Source organism: Hylobates moloch, unplaced genomic scaffold, assembly GCF_009828535.3.
Source record: "Hylobates moloch isolate HMO894 unplaced genomic scaffold, HMol_V3 SCAFFOLD_8, whole genome shotgun sequence".
Classification (NCBI taxonomy): Eukaryota; Metazoa; Chordata; class Mammalia; order Primates; family Hylobatidae; genus Hylobates; species Hylobates moloch.
In genome coordinates this window covers 48,358,849-48,381,106 of record NW_026652283.1, presented here as the reverse complement: position 1 = coordinate 48,381,106, position 22,258 = coordinate 48,358,849, and the positions used below count along the sequence as shown (strand labels likewise).

The following is a 22,258-nucleotide window of genomic DNA, read 5'->3' as shown; positions in this document are numbered from 1 at the left end:
CACAGGCCTGACAAGTGCTCTTCGACCCTCGGCTTACACACCTCCAAGGGTGGAGCACTCACTTCCTTACAGCTGGACAGTTGCCTGGGAGAGTGTTTTTTGGTCCCAGCTTGAATCTGTCCCCTTCACCATGTCCTGTAGCAATCAGAATGTCATGGAGGAGGGACACCCTCCTGCTCCAACCCTCGCTATTGCCACCTCCCCTTTCACTTTATGTTACTGCAACCCAGAACTGCTGTTGGCCAGCACGTGCCACACCACCTCTCCCCTCCGTGCGTGTGCTCCTGCTGTGCTCTCTACCAGGAATGCCCTTCCTTCTCTCTTCCTCTCACTCCTCACTTATCTCCTTAGTCTGGGTCCCCCTCCTTCCACTTCAACCCCGTGGCCTCTGGCACTGCGTGGCTTATGCTGTCCTGTGAGTGTTTGCCTGCCCATCTCCCCCTCTCCATACCGTGACCTTCTCAGGGGAGGGGACTGTGTGTCAGCTCCTGGCGCAAGGTTGGGTACAGAGGTGGTGTCATCTCAGGCCCCACTGAACTGAAAGGGCCCCAGCCCTTCCCTGGGCAGCCTGCAAAGCAGGAGAAAGGAAGCTCGGCTCTGCCAGTGTCCCTCCACACACTCTTTGAGAGACCAGTTGTCCATCCTCCACTGGCCCTCCCGTCCAGCCCTCCTGTCATGCTTCCTCAGGAAAACAAACACCGCCATAGGTTGATATCCGGCCAGCCTGTCCTGGCAGCTAGATTAGCATTTGAAAGTTTCCCTTGCATTAATTTCAGACGGAACATAAATACGGGCTTGGGATGCCTCTTCCAGGAGGAGAAAACTGGAAACCCAGCATACTCGCTGGAGAGAAAACATGTGTGCTGGTCGGGGGGAGCCCGTGCTACTTTGGAGCCTTTGTGGGAACATCTGGTTCTCCCCTCCTCCCTCTGCCCAGCCCCTCAACACGGTCCTGAAACTGCCCTGTTAATTGCGTGTTGTTCTTGCTGAGCACTTGCACACTCTCCTCTCCAATCTGGTGAACCTTAGAAGGGACACATGTTGCTGACAATTTCCTGCCCCCAAATGTGAACTCAGGATCCCTCGCAGCTGCCAATACTTCAGAGTGGGTGTAGTAGGACGTACAGTAAACTGGGACATCTCTGGATTGAAGTCCAAGCTTTGCCTTTTACCAGGTGTGTGACCTTGGGCGAGTCCCGTCCCCTCACTGAGCCTGTTTCCTCATCTGGAAACTGGCAACACCTCAAAGGGCTGCTGCAAGGATGAAATGAAATGACGTTTGAGAAGCATCCTGTACTCGGGAGGCCCACTAAGTATGAGTGTGTGTTCACATCATCAAACGAAGGAATCATAGAGGTGGGAGGACCCATGAGACCATGGGGCCCAACACCATGTGGGGAAACTGAGGCACAAAGCGAGAATGGAAACTCCCCAAGGTGACATGGTTAATTGATGAGTGGGGTGTTCTAACAGTCCTAACCCCAGGACAGGACTCGCTCTACCCTGCCTTCCCATGTCAGAGGGTCAACAGGGGCTGTCAGGCTGTGCCAGGCTGATGGGAGGCGGGGTAGATCTGACCTTGGCCTGTGCTCTGCTCACTGAGCCTTGTGCCCTGGCATAGGCTAGATTGCACTTAGGAGAGAGGGAGTCTTTTTCTTTGCACTAAAACATCATGGGGGCTGCACCTGCTCAGAGCAGGGCACCTCTTCTTGTTTGTATATAAGTGTCCTTTATGTGGGACCCTGGCTTCTCTCAAGGTAGACAAGTACCATCCCAGCCCTGCAATTTTTAAGATCCAATCCACCTTCAGGCCCTTGCTTCTCCTTACTTTGCCTGTCTTCTCTTACATCTGCATCTGAATCCCACCCATCCTGGGGGAGTCCTCGATACATGTCTGGATACATGAGTCCCTCCTCTCGGAAGCCTTCCCTGATGTCCTCAGTGAATTGGTCTCCACCACGCTTTTTGTCTTCATTTCTGCGTTCCATCTCTCCTCTTTCTCCCTTCTCTTCTTGCCTCTCTGTCTCTGTGTCTTTGTATCTCTTTGTCCTGTCCTTGCCTCTTTCTCTTTTTCTTGGTGTCTCTTCTTCCCTCTCTCCCTACTGTTGTCTGTGTCTCTTACTGCCTGTCTCTGGGCCCCCTTCCCTTTCTCTCCATATTGTCTTTCTGCTCCCCACCTGGTCCTGAAGCTCTCTTCCTCCTCCATGCCCCTTTCTGTGAGTATCTCTCTGCTCCTCTCCCTACCTCTCTCTCCCTGTCGTCTCCTCTCTCCCTCTCTTTGTCTGCATGGCTCTGTGTGCTGCAACCCCTCCCCCACCCCATGGTCCTCCCTCTGTTTCCTCCTCTTCTCATCCACGAGGCCTCAGCAGATGAAATGGAACGTATCTTCCCGCAGAGAGCTGGCCAGAGAACAGCTGTCAGTGCTGGAAGGGGCTGCTGAGCCGTGGCCAGGAGACCTGGGGAGCCTGGGCAAGCCTTGCAGGCTGAGCCCCATCATCGTGGGGCCCCTTTGGAGACTTTCCATGACTTTCCCTGCAGATTCCAGGGTAGGTGTGGCACATATTTTAGGATTTCTGACCTTGGAGGCAAGCATAGTTCCTGTCTGCCAGCTCCTGGGGACAGTATGCTCTGGGCCCTGACTCAGGGGCTGGTCCAAGGGCCAAATTCCTGGGATTGGTAGAATCTGGAGGAGCACCACCAAGGGGCAGGGCTGAGTTATAAGAAGAGGAGAGCCATGAGCTCAGGTCTCCTGGGGATAGGATCAGCTCATGGAAAGGATATGGAGTAACAGGTTTTTTCACGCATTCATTCAACACACATTCACAAAGCCACTGCCACATGCCAGACTTGAGAGACCTCTGGGGATAAAGATGAATCAGGCATGACCCCTGCCCTCAGAAAGCTCTTAGATCCCCCTCAGGTGGGTTGGGAGCACGTTCTGACAAAGTCAGCTCTGGGGTGTGAACTAGAGAGAACAAGGAGAGCAGTTTCTGCAGTGATTCAGGCAGAAGGTGATGGTGACCTAGGCCAGAGTCAAGCACCTTTAGGAGGTCACATCAGGAGGCCTCTGGGAACTGATCATATGAAGATGAGGAGAGAGAAGAATCAAGATAGGGCCTATTTAGGTTGAATAGCAGAGCCTGGTTGAGACACAAGACATTCTTGCAGAGAAGGATGAGTTGGAGTCTGTAGGTTCTGAGGATGTTTAGGTGGAGATGTCCAGTATGTCACTGGACAAATGCATCTGGGCAAAAGTGGCAATTCCAGAGTGGCCAGCATTGTGGAGTTACCAAAACCATCAGAGTGGATGATCTGTCTGTGAGTGAGAAGAATAGGGCCAAGGGCATGGTTCCCAGGGCTCCCACATTGACTGGGCAGGAGAAAGAGGAGCCCACCAACAGGGCAGATAGGGGGCAGTGAGAGAAGCACAGAGAGAACCAGGATGGAATAGAGTCGTGAGCACTGGGGCAGTTGCAAGTGTTGCCAACCCAGCTGTGGGGTGCTGTGAAACCAAGCCCAGAGAGGGCAGGGTAGTAGAAACATGGGCTCGGGAGTGCAGGAACTGCATTACACAGTTCTGGGGCACAGGCCACATGGGGATGGTGCCTCCTGGAGTTGTGCAAGGAGTAGCCACCTGGGTGGAGGTGACCATTCTCCCTGCCCTGGTAGAGGGAAAGGAAGGTGAGTGTGGCTTAGAGAAGGAGAGAATGGGAATTGGAAGGATTATTCCTCATTGGTTTCATTTTCTCAAAGCATCTGAAGTCTTCTGTTTGGGGTCTTACAGAAAACAATAAAGGTCTGGAATGGTTGAGGTTACGGGGATGGTTAGGAACACTGGCTGGACACGTGAACCATTGCCACGCAGTGCTCAGGATCCAGTGGGCATCAAGTGAGGCCTGCACTGTCAGCTGGGCTGGGGCCTGGGCCCTCTAAGTGTCTCCTCTACTCGGTCCCAGAAATGCTCGTTTTGGAGCAGCCACACAGCAGTCAGTAAATACTTGCTGCTAGTCCTATACAGCCCGAGGCAGGGCTGTTTTCCCTGGCAGCTCTTGAAATCCTCTGGGCAGACGCAAGGACCACTGTTGGGCTGGGAGGCCTTGTCTTTGAACAGGTCTCCGTGGAGGCAGAAGAGGAATTGCCTTTGCTGCCAGGAGTAGAGTCCAAGAGCTGCTTGCAGAGAGTTCCTCCAGCCTGCCTGCTGGAGGCTGCCCCTTCCCATCCCTTTCCAGCCTTATGGTGCTGTGGGGAAAGGCAAGAGTGGGGATGACCCCAGCTCTGCCAGGGACTGTCTCCAGCCCATCACTCAGTACTGCACTCTGGGCTTTTTCAAGGGACATCCACTTCTTCTGCCTCATTAGGGCTTTACAGTTGCCCCAAGGAGTCGGTCAAAGAACTGCAGGCCCATTTGACACACAAGAAAACTGAGGCTGGTGGCAGGGAAGCCACTTGCTTAGGATCACAGGCTGAGGGGCAGAGTGAGAGCCTTGGCTTGTCCTCAACAGCACTAGGTCAGGGCCAGAGCTCTGGAAGGGCCTGTTCATGCCTGTGCTGCCCAGGCCTCTTCTGCAGTTAGCTTCTCAAATGTGCCTCATTCACCTCCCAGTCATTGCACGTGCTGTTCCCCCTACTGGAACAGCCTCCCCCACTGTGCCACCCACTCCTATCCTCACCTCGATAACTCTTATCACACCCTGCAGCTAGCAGTGCCCGCTCCTGGAAGTCTGCTTTACCTCAGGCTGGCTTAGAGGCCTCTTGTGTGCCCTCACAGCCTCCTGTGTGAACAGTTCCCTCTCCAATGTACTTAGTGCCCGGATTACAGGATTCCCATTCTGAAGTCTGTGAGTGCCTGGAAAAGGACCCTGCCTCTTCATCACTACCCAGCACAAGACATGCACCTAGGCAGTGTTCATTAAATGAATGAAATGAATAGGTGGGGAAAGGAGATAAGAGAGGGAGGCATCTTTCCATAAGGGTCTCTGGAATGAAACAAAAACCTTCCCCACAGGCTCTGAGAGCCAGAAGAGCCCATAGATATTATGCATAGCAAGAAACCGAGGGCATTAGAGGGTAATGTGCTTGCCTGAGGTCTCAGAGTAAGTGTAGTGGATGCCAGACTAGAGCCTACTGACATTCCAAGCCCAGTGACCTTTCCCAGTGATCCTCAAGTGAAACTTCAGGGAGGCAGGGTCAGCCAGCCACGTGGCACATAGTCAGGCATGGTCATCCAGGCCCAAGGTAACTCCAGATGCTCTGGCAGGGCATGGTCAGCAAGAGGGAGATCACTGGGCTGGGAGACTTCTGAGGAGTTGTGAAACCAGTCCAGAGGTGTGCGAGGCTGGTGGGGCAAGACAGCGGCATGGTTCGTTCTCTGCTCCAGCCACTATGCAGTTCTATGCTGGCTTCCTCTGCCAGAGCATCTCTGTTCCCCAACAGCCTGTCCACTTTCTATTCTCCTAGACCTCCCTGGGGCTGTCAGCATGCTGACCTTCTGGCTTCCGCCTGTCACCACTATTCACAGGCGATTAGAGGAACAGTGCAGGGATCTCCCCTAGGGCCCGGGATGAACAGGGAGCAGGAGGGGAGAGTGCTTCCTGGATGAGTACGGCCACAGGGCAGGCCCATGGCAGGAGGGGCCCAGGGGCCCTGAACAAGCACCCAGTGTCCACGCTGAGCAGGTGGGGGAGACTGAGGCCCCCGAGGCAGAGGGACATCCCAGAGTGCTGACTCCCAGCACCTCCTGTGTCCACAGCCACTGGGCCTCCTGTGGGTTCTTCCCAACCAGAGCCCAGGAGAGGCTCCCCTGAGTACTCAGACATCAAGCCTGCATTCCAACACAGGAAGACGATTTCCACTCCCGTCTGGGGCTTTCAACTAAATTGCCCATTTCTGTATTCACCGTGCCTAGCGCAGAACTGACCACAGAGCAAGGCTGTCATGAACGTTTGCTGAATGAATGAATAGTGAGTAGGGGACTGAGATGGAGGCCAGCCCCTCTCCCCACACACACCTCTGGAGGGTTCAGTTCTGTGTTTGTGCCTGCTCTAGGTCACTGTCACTGTCTGCCAGGCCCTGCAATCAGTCAGGGTTTTTTGGTTACCCCTGCTGGGATCTTACACCTCAGTGAGCCCCAGGACCTGGCCCATAGGGTGTTCTCCACAGATACTGGGCGGATGAGTGTGTGAATGCAGCCAGTAGGTGCTGAGCCTGTGCAGGGCAGTGGAGATGCCATCTCTGCTCCCTGGGAGCTGAGTGAGGAGGCCCACATGAGGAGGAACACACAGAAGCCCACTCCCATGCTAAAGAAGGGAGGCCTGAGTTGCTGGTAGAACTTACCAAGATGAGCCATAGCCCTGCTAGGGGCTTGAGGGTTCCCTGGAGCTGGGCTTTGAGTGACTGCTGGAGGCTGTCCCAGCCTGGACAGTTGGGGGCTGGGGTCAGCTTCATGGTATGAGGCACAGAGATGCACCAAGAAGCACGGAGAGCCCTTACTACATGCAGGTAGCTGTTTCTTGTAATCCACACAGCAACCCTGGATGTTGCTATTATAGCCATTCTCACTTTGCAGATGAGGAAACAGAGGCATGGGGAGATGAAGTTAATGAACGGCGGAGCCAGGATTTGAACCCAGGCAGGGTGGCACCAGGACCATGTCTTACCTTCTGTGCCATACTGCCTCTCAGGGAGTCTGGGGCATTGACTTTGGTGTAGGTCGCTGGCCCAGATACAAACTTAGGGGCTGGCCTGGGGCAGTCCCCTGTGGCCGGTGGCCTGGCATGTGGCTGAGCCCCTTTTGTCGCTTGTGTTCCAGGTCACTTTCTGGGGAACAACACAGTCATCGACATCCTGCGGCAGGCGGGGCTGGAGGTGGACCACACACCCGCTGGGCAGGCCATACATAGGTAAGCCACTGGGGCATCTGGGGGTGTCTTGGCCCTCACTGACCCTGCCTTCCTGCCCAGGCTTTCAGGAGAGCTGTGAAGAAGCTTCTGGCGAGGCAGAGGCGAGTATCTACCAGGAAGCAAGAATGGAAAGGCTGGGCTGGAGGCAGGAGATTGGGAAGGAGCTGGTGAGCCTTCTTGGCTCTAGGTGACAGCAGGGCCAGAGCATAGGTGGGAGTGGGAGCAACGTTAGGACTGGAGAGGTGCTTATGATTTAGAGATGGTGGGTTGGGTCAGGGGTAAAGGGACTCAGTAGAATTCCTGGGTGCTGCTTAGAAGACTCTGTGGCTGCCCTGGCTCTGAATCAAGGTGGTACTGGGAGGATGGGCAGGGCCCTGGTCTCTTTCCTGGGTCACAGCCCCACTCTGTGGCAGCCCTGCTGCCCCACCCACTCCTGGTCCTCACCTTCTCAGTTGCTGTCTCTGGCTATGCCCCTCACCCCTAACTTTCCTGTCAGGACATACCCACCCTGCTCAAATAGCCACTAGTGGCCATCGCTGTTCCTGCCAGGTCTTCCAACCCCCACCCCCACAGTCTAGGAGCTGCCCGAGGGTAGGGACCAGCTCAGTCCATCTGTGGTTCCACAGCACCAGCACCAGGCTGGGCACGAGAGGTGTCAGCAAGAGCCAGGCTCTGAGTCCCGGGGAGCCGCAGAGGTCAGTGACAGGATCCTCAGACTCCAGGGTTCCATGCAGCTCATGCTCCAGCGTAAAGACCCGGAGTTTGAAAGAAGCTTGGACCCTCATAGCCAGTATTTATTAACTGCTCGCTCCGTACCAGGCTCTAAGACCTTTTAACTCATTTAATCTGCATAACAGCCCTGTGAGGTCAGAGCTATGAGTTTCCCCGCCTTATCCTTGAGAAACATGAGGCCCAGAGAGGTGAAGTCACTTGGAGAAGGACACACAGCGGTGTAAGTGGCAGTCTGGCTCTAGGGCCTCCCTGAACTCCTATTACTTCCTGTACCAGCTCTGAGGGTGACCTGAGGTCTCGATAAACCCCCACATTGGGACTTCATCCCAGTCTCCCACCACTTCTCATCAGAGTCAAACTGACAAGGCTGCTCTTCCTGCCTGAACCGTTTCAGCCCAGCACGCATTAGTTTGTACTGGGGTCCAGGGGCAAGCATGTGTTTGAGGGGTGGGGATTCCAAGGTAGCCTCAGGGACAAAGCCTTCTTCAAGTTTCCCTCCTCTCCCCTCACCCCAGCCCTCATCCCAGCAGCCCCAAGGACCTTCCCCTTGAAGCTCATTGTGTCTGTTCTGGCCAGGGCAGGGGAGGCAGGCAGCCCAGTGAGGCTAGCCTCCTATTCATCTCAGAGCCCAGGCATTAGGGGAGGGGGCCCTCCACAGCTCCCCCATGGGCTCTGCTCCAAGGACTCTCAGCCTTAGCCTCCTACACGGGGGAGCAAGGGAGCTGGCAGGGCGGAGGGGGGCAGGGATGCTGAGGAGGCTCCAACAATAAAAGCCATCATCGGCCACAGGTGCTTCCTGGATCTAGCTTTTTGTCTGACTGTTTTGAATTATCTCCCCAGCAGCTGCGGCATCTCCAGGCAGCCTGAATCCTGAGAATCTGGGGTTGCCATGGGGGTAGGGGAGGAGAGGCTGAGCTGATGGCCTTCTTTCCTGCAAAGAGAGAAGCTCCTCACCCATCGTGCCGTGTGAGAGTGAGCTGGGAAGACGGCCTGCCTGCTGTCTTGGGTACTGCCTAACCTTGCAAGCTGCTCACTCAGCCACAATTCCTGAAACCATTCCCAACCTTCTCCCAGGATCACATGTCCCTAAAACAAATTCTACTGTGGCCCTGGAGAGGAAAGAATAAAAGGGAGAAAAACAGGGTGCCCTTGGGCTAAGCGGTGCACGTGTATGCCCCAGTATAAAACATGAATTCCACAATGTGACAAATGACACCTTAGCACCTGCCTGACAGCCAGGTCTATTTGCTTGTCGGCCAACATCCAAGAGAGGCTTATGTGCCAGGCACTGTGTTAAGACGTCATCCCATTCATCCTCATGACAACCCCATGAAGTAGGTAGTATTATTATTCTTGTGCTACAGCTCATTGCTGCTTGAGACGATTAAGTAACTTGCCCTTCGTCACACGGCCTGCAAGTTGTGGAGCCGGGCTGTGGACCCACATCACTCTACCTCCAGCTCAAACTCTGACTACTTAACACAGTCTTTGCTCCACTGAAAAGGCGCACAGGAAATGTGTATTGAATGTATGAATGGAGGGTTGGATGAATGCACAATGCTAATAATATTAATTACTTAAATGTTTTGGCTGCTTACTATTTGCCAGACACTGTTCTCGGTGCTTTGCCGGTGTTCACCTTCATAATCCTGATGAAGTACCCTGTGAGATACAGGCTTCAACACCCCCATTTCACAGAGTAGGAGACTGAGGTGCAGTGAGGTTAAACTCACCTAAAGTCTCAGCCAGAGTTGTTGAATAAATGAGACCCTGACCAAGCTCAGATATGCCCCAGAGACCTACCCAGGGCTCGCTCCCTCCCCTCTTCCCAGCCTGGGCTCAAATATCACCTGCTGGTGACCAGACCACCTTCCCTGAGCAGCACCCTTCACCCCCACTCTCACACCTGTCTCTGTTTTATTTGCTCTTCAGCAGTTGGCAGTGTCTGACATCCTCTGTTTTACTCTCTGTCTTCTGCTTTGGAATGTAAGCTCTCAGAGATCAGAGGCATTGTCTGTTTGCATCATGCTGATACCCACCTCCTAAAAAAGTGCCTGGGACAGGGTTGGTGCTCAGTAAATAACCGTCGACTAAACAAATGAAAGCGTGACTCAAAGCACTGGCTCTCAGCACCAGACGAGGTTTTCCTGGGCTGCTGTCACCGGGCCCAGCAGGGGCACCCTGGCACTTTCTCCTGCCATGACAAATTCCCACTGAATTGGATTGTATTCCCTGCCACACATGGATGACATTCTCCAACACATGTGCCCCATGTGCCATTACCTCCTTCCAGCCCTGCCCCCCAGAGCCCAGCGCCCTCTCCTGAGGGGACCTCGACGAGCCCGGCCCCAGTGACCCCAGCTGCCGCTGTCTCCGAAGCACCTTCCGTGACCCCCACCACCCTACCAGAGGATGAGGATCCAGCCCTGTCCCCACACCTCCTGCTCCCCGACAGCCTCAGCCAGCTGGAGGAGTTTGGCCGGCAGAGGAAGTGGCACAAGAAGCAGAGCACACACCAGCGGCCGCGGCAGTTCAATGACCTCTGGGTCCGCATCGAGGACAGGTGAGCCAGGGAGGGCAGGTCTGCCCAGGAGCTGGGCGTCTGCACCTGGGGTAGTATACCCTGAACCCCCCACAGCTGGGCACACTGTCGTCAGGCCAGCCCTGCTCTAAGGAAGTGTGGCAGGTGGCTTTCTACAGCACGTTCACATCTGATTGTTTAGTTTTATCCTCAAAACAAAAGCAATTCAACAACAAGTACAATTCTCTGCGTCTTAAAGGTGAGGAAATAGAAGCTTTCTTCAGGCACAGTGCACAAATCTGCTTTGCACTCAACTTTCCTGGGACACACTTATACAAACAGGGTGCCATTTGTCCCACGGACTGAAGGTGAAACTAGGAGAAAATGGAACAAGCTGGCTAAGCCAAAAGGCATGAGCTCCCTGTGCCTGGAAGGTGTGAGTAGCCGACACCCTGGCAGGAAGGCTGCAAAGGGGACCGTGCTCTAAGAGAGAGATGGGATAGATGGTGATCAATGCCCTTGAAGCTGTGGGCTCTGTCTTAGGAGTGCATGGGGGATTTGTGATATATCTTGTTGAAAATGGGCAGATACAAGAAATCATCCTAATGCACGGAGACCCTTCTGTCCTCTTCCTATATCCCCTCCTGCCACCTCTACCACCCACCTCAGCTTGTCTGTCACCAAAGTCCTGCTGTGACCAGGATGCTGTCTTCCAACCTCTGCCTGCAATCTCAGTACACAGGAGTTTCCCTAGATTCCACTTTTTGGCAGGAATCTCCATATTTAGTGAACAGTGTTGCTAGAGCACAGGGAATGTCCCAGGGAGGGACTGTCAGTGATGGGGTGGAGTCCTACCCACTGCAGTGGCCCAGCCCTGAATATGCCATGCTCAGCAGTCATACAGTCTGCATCTCAGAGTCTCTATGAGAGGGAGCCTCAGACTCTGTGTCTGGACCCTAGAGATCACCATCCAGGATTTTCCCCCAAAACCCTAGAGAGAATCACCTTGGCTACTTGTTAAATAAACAGATTCTCAGGCCCCACCGCAGACCTCATGTATCAGAATGTGCAGGACAAGGGCCTGGGAATCTGTAAGTTGCGAGTACACCTGGAGATTCTTCTGAGCAGCTGTGGGAAACCCTGACTACGCTCTGCATTATAGATGGTGAACCAAGGCCCGAGTCGGAGAGGGTTTGACCAGGGTCACCACAAGGAATCAAGGGCTGCCTCTTGCACTTTGCACTTCATGAATCTCCTACAGCCAGGTCTCAGAGCCAACGACAAAGTGTTGACATGGTCCAGCCCTTTATCATAAACTGTGGGGTACACACTATCTTTAAAAGACTTCCAGCAAATAGGAGTCAAGCCCATTGATCCTTTGGGCATTGGTTTCAGAGAACCTTGGGTTACTGAGAAATGTACTTCTGCAGAACCTGGCCCTGTGTATTAGTCTGTTCTCACGCTACTAATAAAGACATACCCGAGACTGGGTAATTTATGAAGAAAAGAGGTTTCTTTGACTCACAGTTCCACATGGCTGAGGAAGCCTCACAATCATGGCAGAAGGCAAGGAGGAGCAAAGCCACATCTTACATGGCAGCAGGCAAAGAGAGAATGAGAACCAAGCGAGAGGGGTTATAAAACCTTCAGATCTCATGAGACTTATTCACCACCACAAGAATAGTATGGGGGAAACCGCCCCCATGATTCAATTATCTCCCACCAGGTCCCTCCCACAACACGTGAGAATTATAGGAGTTACAATTCAAGATGAGATTTGGGTGGAGACACAGCCTAACCATATCACCCTGCCTGCCTAAGGCATTACTGTGCCTATATTGGCTATGACACATTTGGGTCACGTGCCCAGCATGGGCCTCCCCCTTCTAATCGGGAGTGAGGGCATAGAGTTACTGAGAGCCACTTTCGTCAGTGGCAGGGAGGGTTTGCAGGCTGCCAAGGAGGCTTGAGGCAAGTGAAGGAGCTGGCAGCCCATTAAAAGTTCCAATTAGGCTGGTCACTCAGAGTCCTGATCAACACACCAGGGTGATCAGGAGACCTGGCCAGCGGTGGGGCCAGCCCATGGGGTGACGGGAAGCTGGGCTGTCAGCTCCAGCAGTGGAGCTCCAGCCCCTAACCATGTCTGAAAGGTAGATTTCAGCAAATGACTCCAAACGGCTTCCTTCTCACAACACATAGCTCCGAAACACAGAGCCTGATTTCAGGAGAAGAAAACAGCTTTTCTTTGGCAAGAAGGGAGCCCCTTCTGTATCCCCACAGGTAAATTGCAGTTGGCTAACTTTATTCCATCTGGTTGGGTTGGAGAAGAAAGTTTCCACCCCCGCCTGGCAGCCTGTTTATTGGAATTTCTTGCCGCTTCTAGGGGAGCAGGCCCTGAGCTCCCTGAGAGGTCCAGGTGCAGGGCACAGTCTCCGTTGCTCCCAGGGGACTCGCCCCACCCTCCTGCAGTCCCCAGGTTTCCAATTTTCTAAGAGAAGCAGATGAGAGCTCACTGGGGGTGACCTGGGGCCCATTGATAGTCCTTCTAACAAAACCATTTTTGGGGAAGCTTTTACTCCCATTTCTCGTTTTTCTCCTCCGAAACCCCATTGGAGCCATCCCCTCCTCCCCATCACCTCTCCCAGCTCATCTTGCACCTGTCGTCCTGGCCCCGAGTGCCCTCCCGCATGGCCGCTCCTCAGCCTGGGGTCCTACAGTGCCCGCCACGCCGCTGCTCAGCCCAGATGCAGGGCCTTCACCTTCTTTCCGCCTCAGCCACCACCCTGCTTCCTCGGGTTCTGCTGCCGCTGTCCTCACCAGGCTGTGTGCCACCCGAGGTGCCCCGTCCCACCTCCACACCTTCGTCCGGCTCCTCTCTCTGCTTGGAGTGGGGTGCCAGTGGATATTTGTCAAGCTTCCCCTACTGTGCCAGATACCTGCCTCCATTCTGTCCCTTTTTCTGTCAAGAATTGTGGAAGGTAGGCCTATTTTATCCCAGAGGAAACAGACTCAGCAGGTTAGGTAACTTGCCTAAGGCCAGGCAGAGAGTCAGGCAGACCTGCCTGATTCTAAGGGTCTCTGTCATCACCCAGCACCATGTGGTTGCCCTTCCCCCTCTCCCCGGCCCAGCTAAGCCCTCCCTTCCTCCACGTAGTGCTGGTGGGTGCCCCTGTCCTGACACAGTAGCACAGACTGCGAGTCCTCACTCATACTCTAGGCCGGGAGGCCGTGAGGATCCGATCTGGGTTGGGCTGGGAGCAAGTGTGAGAAGGAGGGAGTGAGCCAGGGATGCGCCTGGAGCGCCTGTCCCGGGTGCCACCTGGAACAGGCTGGCCTCCCCCTTGCCCCTCATCACCCGAGATGTAAACACACACTGGAGGAAGTTTAGAGAAGCAGTAGCCCATGGCAGGATGATTTGTGGGGACCCATGGAAAGGGCAGACGAAGCGTGTGTCCACAGATGGCTGTGCAGTGGTAGAATATTCTTGGGGAACCCCCCACCTCTGAGAGCCAGGCTTGGGGGAAGGGCAGGGCTGTGACCAGGGTGCTCTGAAACAGGGTAGAGGTCATTTCTGTGCAGCGTGGGACCTGTACCACTCCTTCAGTTTCTCCTTTTGTGCAGTTAGGGCCTTGATGGATCTTTGGAGGTCATACCAGCTCTGATTCTCCAAGTCCACAGCTGACATGGGAGAGGAAGGGGAGTTTCATAAATAGGGAGCAGAATGTCTGGGCCATCTAGATTGGAAGTCCTTGGGCAAGTCATGCTGGCCAGGTGTAGGGAAGAGACTATCTTCCCAGTGCCAGGCATGGCCCAAAGCAGGGCACAGAGGTGGGTGACAAGACAGATGCAGAGCCTTGGTTCCACCATGCAGGGGGAGGGTGTGCAGGACACATGTGCCTCAGGGTCATTGCCTTCTGGGTCTCAGCTTCCCCTGAAGTTTGAGCAGATGGCTAGAGCTCTCAAAGAAGGGAAGAGACGCAGTGTCTGCCTCCTGCCTCCAGATTCTCCAGCTCCAGTTCCCCATAGCACAGCCAGGCCTCCTTCTGGGATGGTTCGAGATGGGCAGAGTCTCCAGGTGAGGACAGGACCCCATTAGATTAGAGGCAGAAGATGACCCCATCAGATTAGAGGTAGAAGATGCCCCCACGAGAATGGGAAGCAGAATCATCCAATGAATAAAAACAGACAAATTCAGGCAGAATGGGGTTCAAATCCAGTCCCCTCTTTTACTTGCTTTGAGGCTTAGAGATTATGTGAGATGATGCTCGTAAGCTTGAAGCTGGCATCAGACCACCAGTAACACTCGGTAACAGTTGCAGCTCGTATTGACGCCTGTGACTTTCAGAGTCTCTGGTCTGAGATGACCAGCCCCCTACCCTAGCAGAAAGGGCCTTCGGCCTGAACCCTTAAATGAGGCATTGGGTGGGTGCTGTGAACTTCCCCCAGTTTAACAGGAACATGTTGGGCACATACTGCACTTGGTGCTAGTGAGGGACAGGAAGAGGAAAAGTCTCGTGTCATGGCCAGGGACAGATGGCTCCCAGTGTGGTGCCACCGAAGAGCCCCGGAGCCACAGTCCGGACACCCTGCCTCAGTTCTCCTGAGTGATCTTGGTAAGTCCCGTTTCCTCTCTGGGCCCAGTTTCCCATCTGAGGGACAGACAGGCCCTTCCAGCTATGGCTGCTATGAAGCTATTAGAAAACAAGCCTGTCTGCCCTGTGCCCAAGATGGAATTGATCAGTCATGGCCCAGTGAGGCTGAGCAAAGCGTGAAGGCACTCCCAGCACAGAAGACCATGTGGACAAAGGTGTGGAGGCGGGAGGAGCCCTAGATATCCCAAAGTCCTAGATATCCAGAGCTGCAGGCAAACCAGTTGCTTTGGATCTCTCATCCGACCTGCTTGGCCCAGGGAGGCTGAGGCCCAGACTGGAATCACAACAGGGTCTCCGCTAAGTGATCGCAGTGAGATCTCTATCCCCAGGCAGAGGGCCACCTGTGACCCAGGCCCTGTGTGCCCCAAATCCGGTCTCCTCTGTGTCTCCTTGAAGCTCTCTAAGGAGGTCAGTCAGGGCACAGCCCACCAGCCCCTTGTACTGGCAAGAAGGCTCGGGATGCCCAGAACCTAGACTGGGATGGCTCTCAGAGACCCTCTAGTGCCAAGATCCACCCCTGCTCCGGGGAGCCCCTTGGAGGTGCCTCATGGTCAGACAACCGACAGCGTCTCAGACACACACAGCCTTGCTTTCTGCCTCGGGCTTGTGATTTCTGCCTCGGGCCTCTACCTAAGATCTCGCTCTGGCTTCTGCTGCTAGGAAACATTTTAAAGTCCATGGGGCTGTTCCTGTTCATTGTGTTGATGGGGAAACTGAGGTCTAGAGGATAGCACTTGCCCAAAGTCACACAGCAAGCCAGGAACGCACTACAGCCTAGAGCCAGGCTTCTGCCTTCTGCCCAAGCAGAGGGCCTCTTCCCCACTTTGGGGTCCCTGTTGACTCAGAGCTGACGCGGCCTCTTGGTGCCAGCCATCTGTGGAGCCTGGGAACACTTGCAGTGTTTGGTTTGGCTTTGAGGCCACTTTGCCATGAGACAGTTTCCCCCATTGTGAGCCTAGGAAGGGGTGGGGATCTGGACTGGGGGACTGAGCTTTGTGAGCAGAGTCAGGCCCAGGAGGTGGGCTGGGGGCATTTGGAGGGGCTTGTCCTCCACCCACCCACCAGTCCTGCCCCGTTTCTCTGGGACTCCTTCCAAGCAATAAAAAGCCCTCTCAGGCTCCAAGCAGGAGTTTTCATCTTTGGTTTTCAAAGTGTGAAAGAAAATGCCTTTGGGCGCCTTGTGAGACATAGTATTCATAACTCCTACTTGGTCTCGCCTTCTGACAGTGGGGGCCCCAGCGCCGGGCACCTCAAGGGGCACACCAGCCTGCTGTCCTGAAGCCAGCCCACCAAACCAACAGTTCCTCAGGCTGAAAAGATGGGGCAGCAGCTAGGAGGACGTTTTTATGGACTTCTTGTGTTTTGTATGTGGGTTTCTTTTTTTTATTTTTGTTTTTGTTTTCATTAGGAAAAAAAGGGAGGAAAGAGGCTGAGGTAATGATCCCTGCCGGGCACAGGCACTAATCCCCTCCAGGGGCTGAGGCCAGATGAGGCCTCAGTGTCCCCGCCTGGCAAGCCTCCATCTGCGGGTTTGAGAGCTCTCAGCCGGAAGCACCCACGCTTCGCTCATGGGCCCTCCATCAGGGGTTTGCTCATCTGTTCAGTCAGGGCCAGCTCCTTGGCCTGTCTCAGGCTGGGGAGACACTGTCTCTTGCAAGAAATCTGAAGTCCTTCAAGCTCAGTTTCCACACCTTAGAAAGGGGAATAATAATAACATAACACTTGTCTAGGACCAAGCAATGTCTGCCAGCCACTATAAGTGCTCTGTAAGTGGAAGGTGTTATTATTAGGAGAGACACAGACACAAAAATATTAATAATGATGCTAAAAAGAGCCAACCTCATCTAGCACTTCTTGTGTGCCAGGCACTGTTCGAAGCACGTTACATATAGAAACCCGTGCAAACCACATATAATAAATGGAGATCTACAACACAGAGAGGTCAATGAGAAATGTACAAGGTTTGGGGGAAGCCTTAACTGCCCCAGGTGGCATTGAGGGATGGAAGGCAGATCAAAGAAGGCCTCCAGGGGAAGGGCATTGAGTCTGGCCTTCAAAGGTGAGTAGGAAAATGGCAGCAAGACTGTAGGTGTGATGGAGAGGGTGGTATGTGTTGAGAGAACCATGAAAGGGGAGGGCAGTCAGGCCAGATCAGGCTAGCACAGGGTGGGAGGCACAACATGCTCCATTCTGTGGGTAAGGGACATTGGAAGCCACTTGGCCCTCCCCCCGCCGTTCCACACACACACACTCTACTCAGAAACGCCATGCCTGCATCCTCTGGGTGGAAGAGGAGTTTGCTCCCTCCCCTCCTGATAGTTCCCTGGAGTCTCTCTAAAGACAGAAGATCATGGCACATCACACCAGGTTGAAAGGAACCTTATGCAAGCTGCAGGGCGTGCTGAAGGCCAGAGCATCACCAGGAGAGAGTAGAGGGAGAGAGGGATGGGGCAGTGAGTGAGGACCCCTCTCTTTAATGACATACATCAAGCCAGGACAGAGTGCCAGAGGCCGTTTGGACACCTGCTCCCAAGCCAAGAGCCCATGTGGAGTCAGGATGTGCTTGGTGGCCCTGGGTTCCCTCCCCTGCCCACCCGGCCTAGCTGAGGCTGAGCCAGGGCTGTGTGAGAGGCGTCTGGCCAGGCGGTGGCCTGGATTGAGTTCTGGTGGTGATGATTACAGGCTCTCACCACTGTGATTATGGCCAGCTGTTAGGATCTCACGGCCTAGCCCGAGGAAATGCAGCCCAGAGTGACCCAGGGCAGCCTGTCGAGGGGGGGCAAGCAGTGGGAAGCGTGGCAGGAAGGCACGCACGCTGCAGACCCCATGAAGCCTGCCCTGCCCTGTTTCTACAGCCTACCATCTAGGCTGGCCAGCCCAAAGGGAAGGGCAAGCTTCTTGCCCACCCATCTGCTAGTGAGCACCTACTGTGTGCCCAGTTCAGATCCTGGCCCTGCTTTGTGTCCTGGAGGAAAGCCACTTAACCCCTTTGTGCCTCAGTTTCTTCCTAAGTACAATGGGAATGGGGACAACAGTCATCCTTGCCTCCCAGTGTTGTCACGAGGTCCAAAGGTTAAGGAGTGGCCAGTGCTTCACAGAGAGCATGGTGCAGGGGCAGGGCTCTGTACGTTCTTTTCTCACCGTCCAGGAGTGCCCTCCCCATGCTGGAACTAAATTCACTCTGCCTTTCAGGCTGACTGTGGCCTCCCTGCTTCCAGGAGGCCCTCATGGCCTTCCCTTCATCTACCTCCTGCCCCCCGGTGCTCCCCTCTGGGTGATGGGGCTTGTGGGTTCCTCTGTCTGCATCTGCATCTCTGTCTGCCTCCTGCCTGCTCAGGGTTCCTCGAGGATAGGCATGGCCATTGCTTCTGGGCCCAGCCTGTTTCTCTATCCCAGAGCCTGTCCCTCTTGTCCACAGGTCTCCTGTCAAGACTCCTGACCTCTCTGCTAGGCCTCTGTAGTTGTGCACTCCCTCCTCAGTCCCTGTGTTAGCCTCTGTCTCTCTCTGCCTGTCCATTTCCTATATGTTTCTTTCCTGGACCTAAGCCAGTAACCTGGCCCTGAGTACCCCCTGCCCCCGCCTCCAGCTTCCCAAGGCCACCATGTGCTGGGCTCAGGTCAGCCTGCAGTTGGCTCCTGCCCTGACTCTCCTTCCATCTCTCTCTGTCACATGGGCTTTCTTGAGCCAAGAATCTCACCTGTTATTTCCGAAACTAGATTCTGTTTTTGTAAATTCGTGAAGGACTGCACCTCTCACTAAACATATCCTGCAGCTGTGCAAAGTAAGGCAGACGCAGGGCTCCTGACTCATGGCGTCCCACTCCCACTTTCCTCTGGGACCTGACCACCAGGTAGCCTCCCCCGTCACCACACAGTCTCTCTGAGCCTCAGTTTTCTCATTCATGGAAAGGGAGCAATGAGACCCATTCTGAAGGCTTGTTATGAGGACCAGAAATATTGCTTGTAAAGTGCTGAGCTCATGATGGATGCTCAACAGGCGGTAGTTATGACGATGGCAGGGAACGCAGTGGGGTTGCTTGTCTTGTTTTCTGCGTGTTTTGGTGGTCTGCAAGGGGAGAGCAACCAGCAGGCAGGGCACCTGTGTACCTCGATGACTGACCACCCCATGGTACCCCAGATCTATTTCCCCAAAACACTATTCTTTCTGCCTGGGACCCATTCTCTCGAGTGGTGACATCTGAGTGGCTGAGAGGTGACAACCTGTGGCTGCCAGGGCCTGGCCCATCCCCCAGAGCCTGGCATAGGGGGTCCGTGTGGACTCTGGAGCTCAGCCAGGCTGGTTGTGTGGCTCTGGGCTGCCCGGTTTGCCTGCTCAAGCTCCTTGTTCCCTTCTCCATTGTATGAGGCAAAATAGACCTGAAAAAATCAGATCTGAGCCCCAAGGCTTCTGCCCAGGATGAGGCTGCCGATGGTCACTCTGCCATGTGCTTCCTCCTTTCCAGCACCACCGCCTCGCCGCCACCGCTGCCCCTGCAGCCCACTCACAGCTCGGGGACCGCCAAGCCCCCGTTCCAGCTCTCAGACCAGCTACAACAGCAGGACCCACCAGGGCCTGCCAGCAGCTCGGCACCCACCCTGGGCCTCCTCCCCGCCGTCGCCACCACCATCGCTGTCCACTTCCTGCTGCATAGCCTTGGGCCCTCCTGACCTCGGCCACCCCAAGTGGAGAAGCCAGAGAAATGATACAGGGGTCTTCAGCCACACCCCACTGCTCCTGCCACCACCTCCAGGGGTGCCCAACACCTTGAGGGCAGTCCAGATGGGATTGGCTAGACACTCTAGAGCTTTACTGTACCCAAGTTACATCTTCTTTTTTGTAGAAGGATCTTAATTTCCCATAGTGCTATGGGGCTCTTTTGTAAAATACATGTCCATATTAAAAAAGAAAAATGTATTTATTCTACCGATAAAACTATTTTTATGTGGCCTATGTTACAACCCCCTAGCCCTAGTGCTGGCCCGGGAGGGGAACCTAGGACATCAGTGACCTCCTGTGGACTGTGGCTCTGGACTGGCTTGCTCTTGGATCTCCGAAGCCTCCTGGGTCTGGGTTTGGCTTCTCCCACTGTGGGGCCCTCAGCGGGAGGGGCAGGCAGACAGGCTTAGCCTTTGTGAAGCTGGATTTGGGAGCCAGAGGTGTGAACGTTGGCCATCCTCCCCTCTGCTGGATGCACCCACGGCCTGGGAAGATAATTTAGGAAAGAGAATGCTGCTACTTTGAAACCCCTGAGTGTCTATGAACTGGCCCTCCAGAGCTCTTGGTAAGTGTTTTCAACCAAAACGCTAGGGTGGGGTGGGGGGTGGAATACTGGTGCTGAGGAAAGCAGTCCCCACCCCACGGAACAGATGAATAAACTGAGATCCAGAGAGAACCAGGTGGGTAGCCCAAGGTCACACGGCAAGTGGGAGAGCGAGGACATAAATCCAGACCTCTCTGTTCTGGTGTCATGAATCCAGCTTGGGTTAAAGGAGAAGTTTCAATGTTGAAGTCCTGGCTAAATGGATTGAGCTGGGCCGAGGGACTGGAGTGGGCACAGGAGGGCAGTTTTAGAGACAGGGGCTTAGGCCTCACATGATGTTAATAGTGATGAGAGCTGCCATTTGTCCAAAGCCTGCAGCGTGGCAAGCACTTTGCACACTTGCTTCACTTATCCTTGTGCTAGTTCTGTGAGATGTGACTATCCCCATTTCACAGATGAGGAAACTGAGCCCCCCAAAGAGGTGAAGGGACTTGCTGAAGATCCCCCACCAGGATGTGGCCCCAGATCAGTGTGATGCAAAACAATTCCTGCCACCTGCTCCCTGTTCTGCCACGTTCTCTCTGCCAGGGAAGCTCCAAGGGAGGCAGGTCTCACCCAGACTGGGGCCAGCACAAGCTTTCACGCCACCAAGAAACCTTTTGGCCGGCTGCTTTGTTGACCCCTCTGGCCAAAGGGCTCTGACAACAGCATATGCCACGTGTCGCATGTCCTGACTTGCCAGATCTTGGAGCCCATGAGAAGTTTTCCTGACAAATCAGAGGCCGAGAGGTGGGCACAGCTGTGGGGCACCTGGGGAGGCACAGCAGCCAAGTGGGGAGGCAGGTGACAGGGACTCCAAGAGACTTTAGCCCCTCGGCTCCTCAAGGTGGTGGTTGAGGAGACAGAGGACCCAGGTGGGCTAACTCCTAGGCCTGAAACCCCACGGGGCAGGTGCCTCAGTAATTACAGAGTCCTGGAACCTGAGAGCAGAAAGGACCCTTCACTTGATGGATAATAGTAACAGTAGGAGGAATAATAAGGCCCACAGAGAGGAGACACTTCTCCAAGGCTGCACAGCCGGGTGGGCCTGCTGACTCCCAGCCCAGTGCACCCCAACTTTACAGCTTCGTGGGTTTCCCTTGGCAGGCTTGATGGCAGCTAATTGGCCCCAGTGCCATCTTGCCCAGCTTGGCAGCTGTCTCCCTTCTGAGATGGCAAGTTCTGGGCAGCTCATGGGATGGTCAGGAGTCCCACGGGCATCTTGGCAGGCAGCTGAATTCTTTACAGCTCAGCCCTGATGGACGTGTTTGAGCTTGAGACCTGGCAGGAGATCGGAGCTCTGCCTTAGAGGGCCCAGCCAGCCCCGTGGGCACCATGCTCTAAACTGAACTTGACCTCAGTCCAGGCTGGAGTTGGTTTATCCTTGGCAAAAATGTGACTTCCTATTTCTGAGCGGGAAGGGGCTTAGCTGACTTATAAAGCAGGCTCAGAAGTTGGACATCAAACGGATCGTGCAGAGCACTATTTGGATGAGATAAGTGTAAAGGAATTAGAAACACACAGGCCAGATTCCTCTCTGTTTGGGGCAGAGTATGGCATGAGATGTATTGAGATGGAGCTTGAGGTTAATTAAAGATGAAGCATTTGGGTAAACAATCCAGGCACCTGACCGTGTGCCCAGATCTGTGCCAGGCACTGAGCCAAGAAGGTAAATTAATGCAGCGTGTAATTATTGAGCACATGCAATGCCAGGCTCTGTATTGGAGCTGAATCTAACCACTCTCCTTGGCCCAGAGGAACTCTTTATCAAGATGGGACAAGCAGCGCGATGCTAGATTACGTCGCCCTGGCCCTTAACTTCAGGAAGATTCAGCCCTAGTCTTTCCCAGATCCCTCCTCTGGGCATATTAGGGGATCCTAAACTCTCCCTTCCCCTAATTCAAGTGTTTAAAGAGAGATGGCTGGACTAACTGATGGGGTAGACAGGCACCTACACCAGAGCAAGAGCCAATGTGGTCAGACATCTGGTGCCAAAGTCCACTGACCCCTGAGGAGCACCAGCTGGCCAGGGTCTGAAATGAACTCAACTTGCTGACTTATGACCCAAAAGACTTGAGGCACATATGCAGGAATCTGCATGGCTGGGGCACTTGGATTCTCTCATCCTGGGCCAGAGAACAACCATTCCATAAG

The 22,258-nt window shown here is 54.3% G+C and overlaps 1 protein-coding gene across 1 annotated transcript in view; it reads left to right on the top strand.

Moving 5' to 3' along the window:
* The window catches only part of TRABD2B (TraB domain containing 2B), a 243,874-nt gene extending 224,137 nt beyond the window's left edge, over positions 1-19,737 (top strand). The window contains exons 5-7 of the mRNA XM_032160781.2: positions 6,809-6,899; positions 9,925-10,194; positions 19,268-19,737. Coding sequence (XP_032016672.1) covers positions 6,809-6,899; positions 9,925-10,194; positions 19,268-19,472 — 566 coding nt within the window. The 3' untranslated portion in view covers positions 19,473-19,737. The remainder of the gene's footprint in view (positions 1-6,808; positions 6,900-9,924; positions 10,195-19,267) is intronic.
* Positions 19,738-22,258: the final 2,521 nt, after the last annotated feature.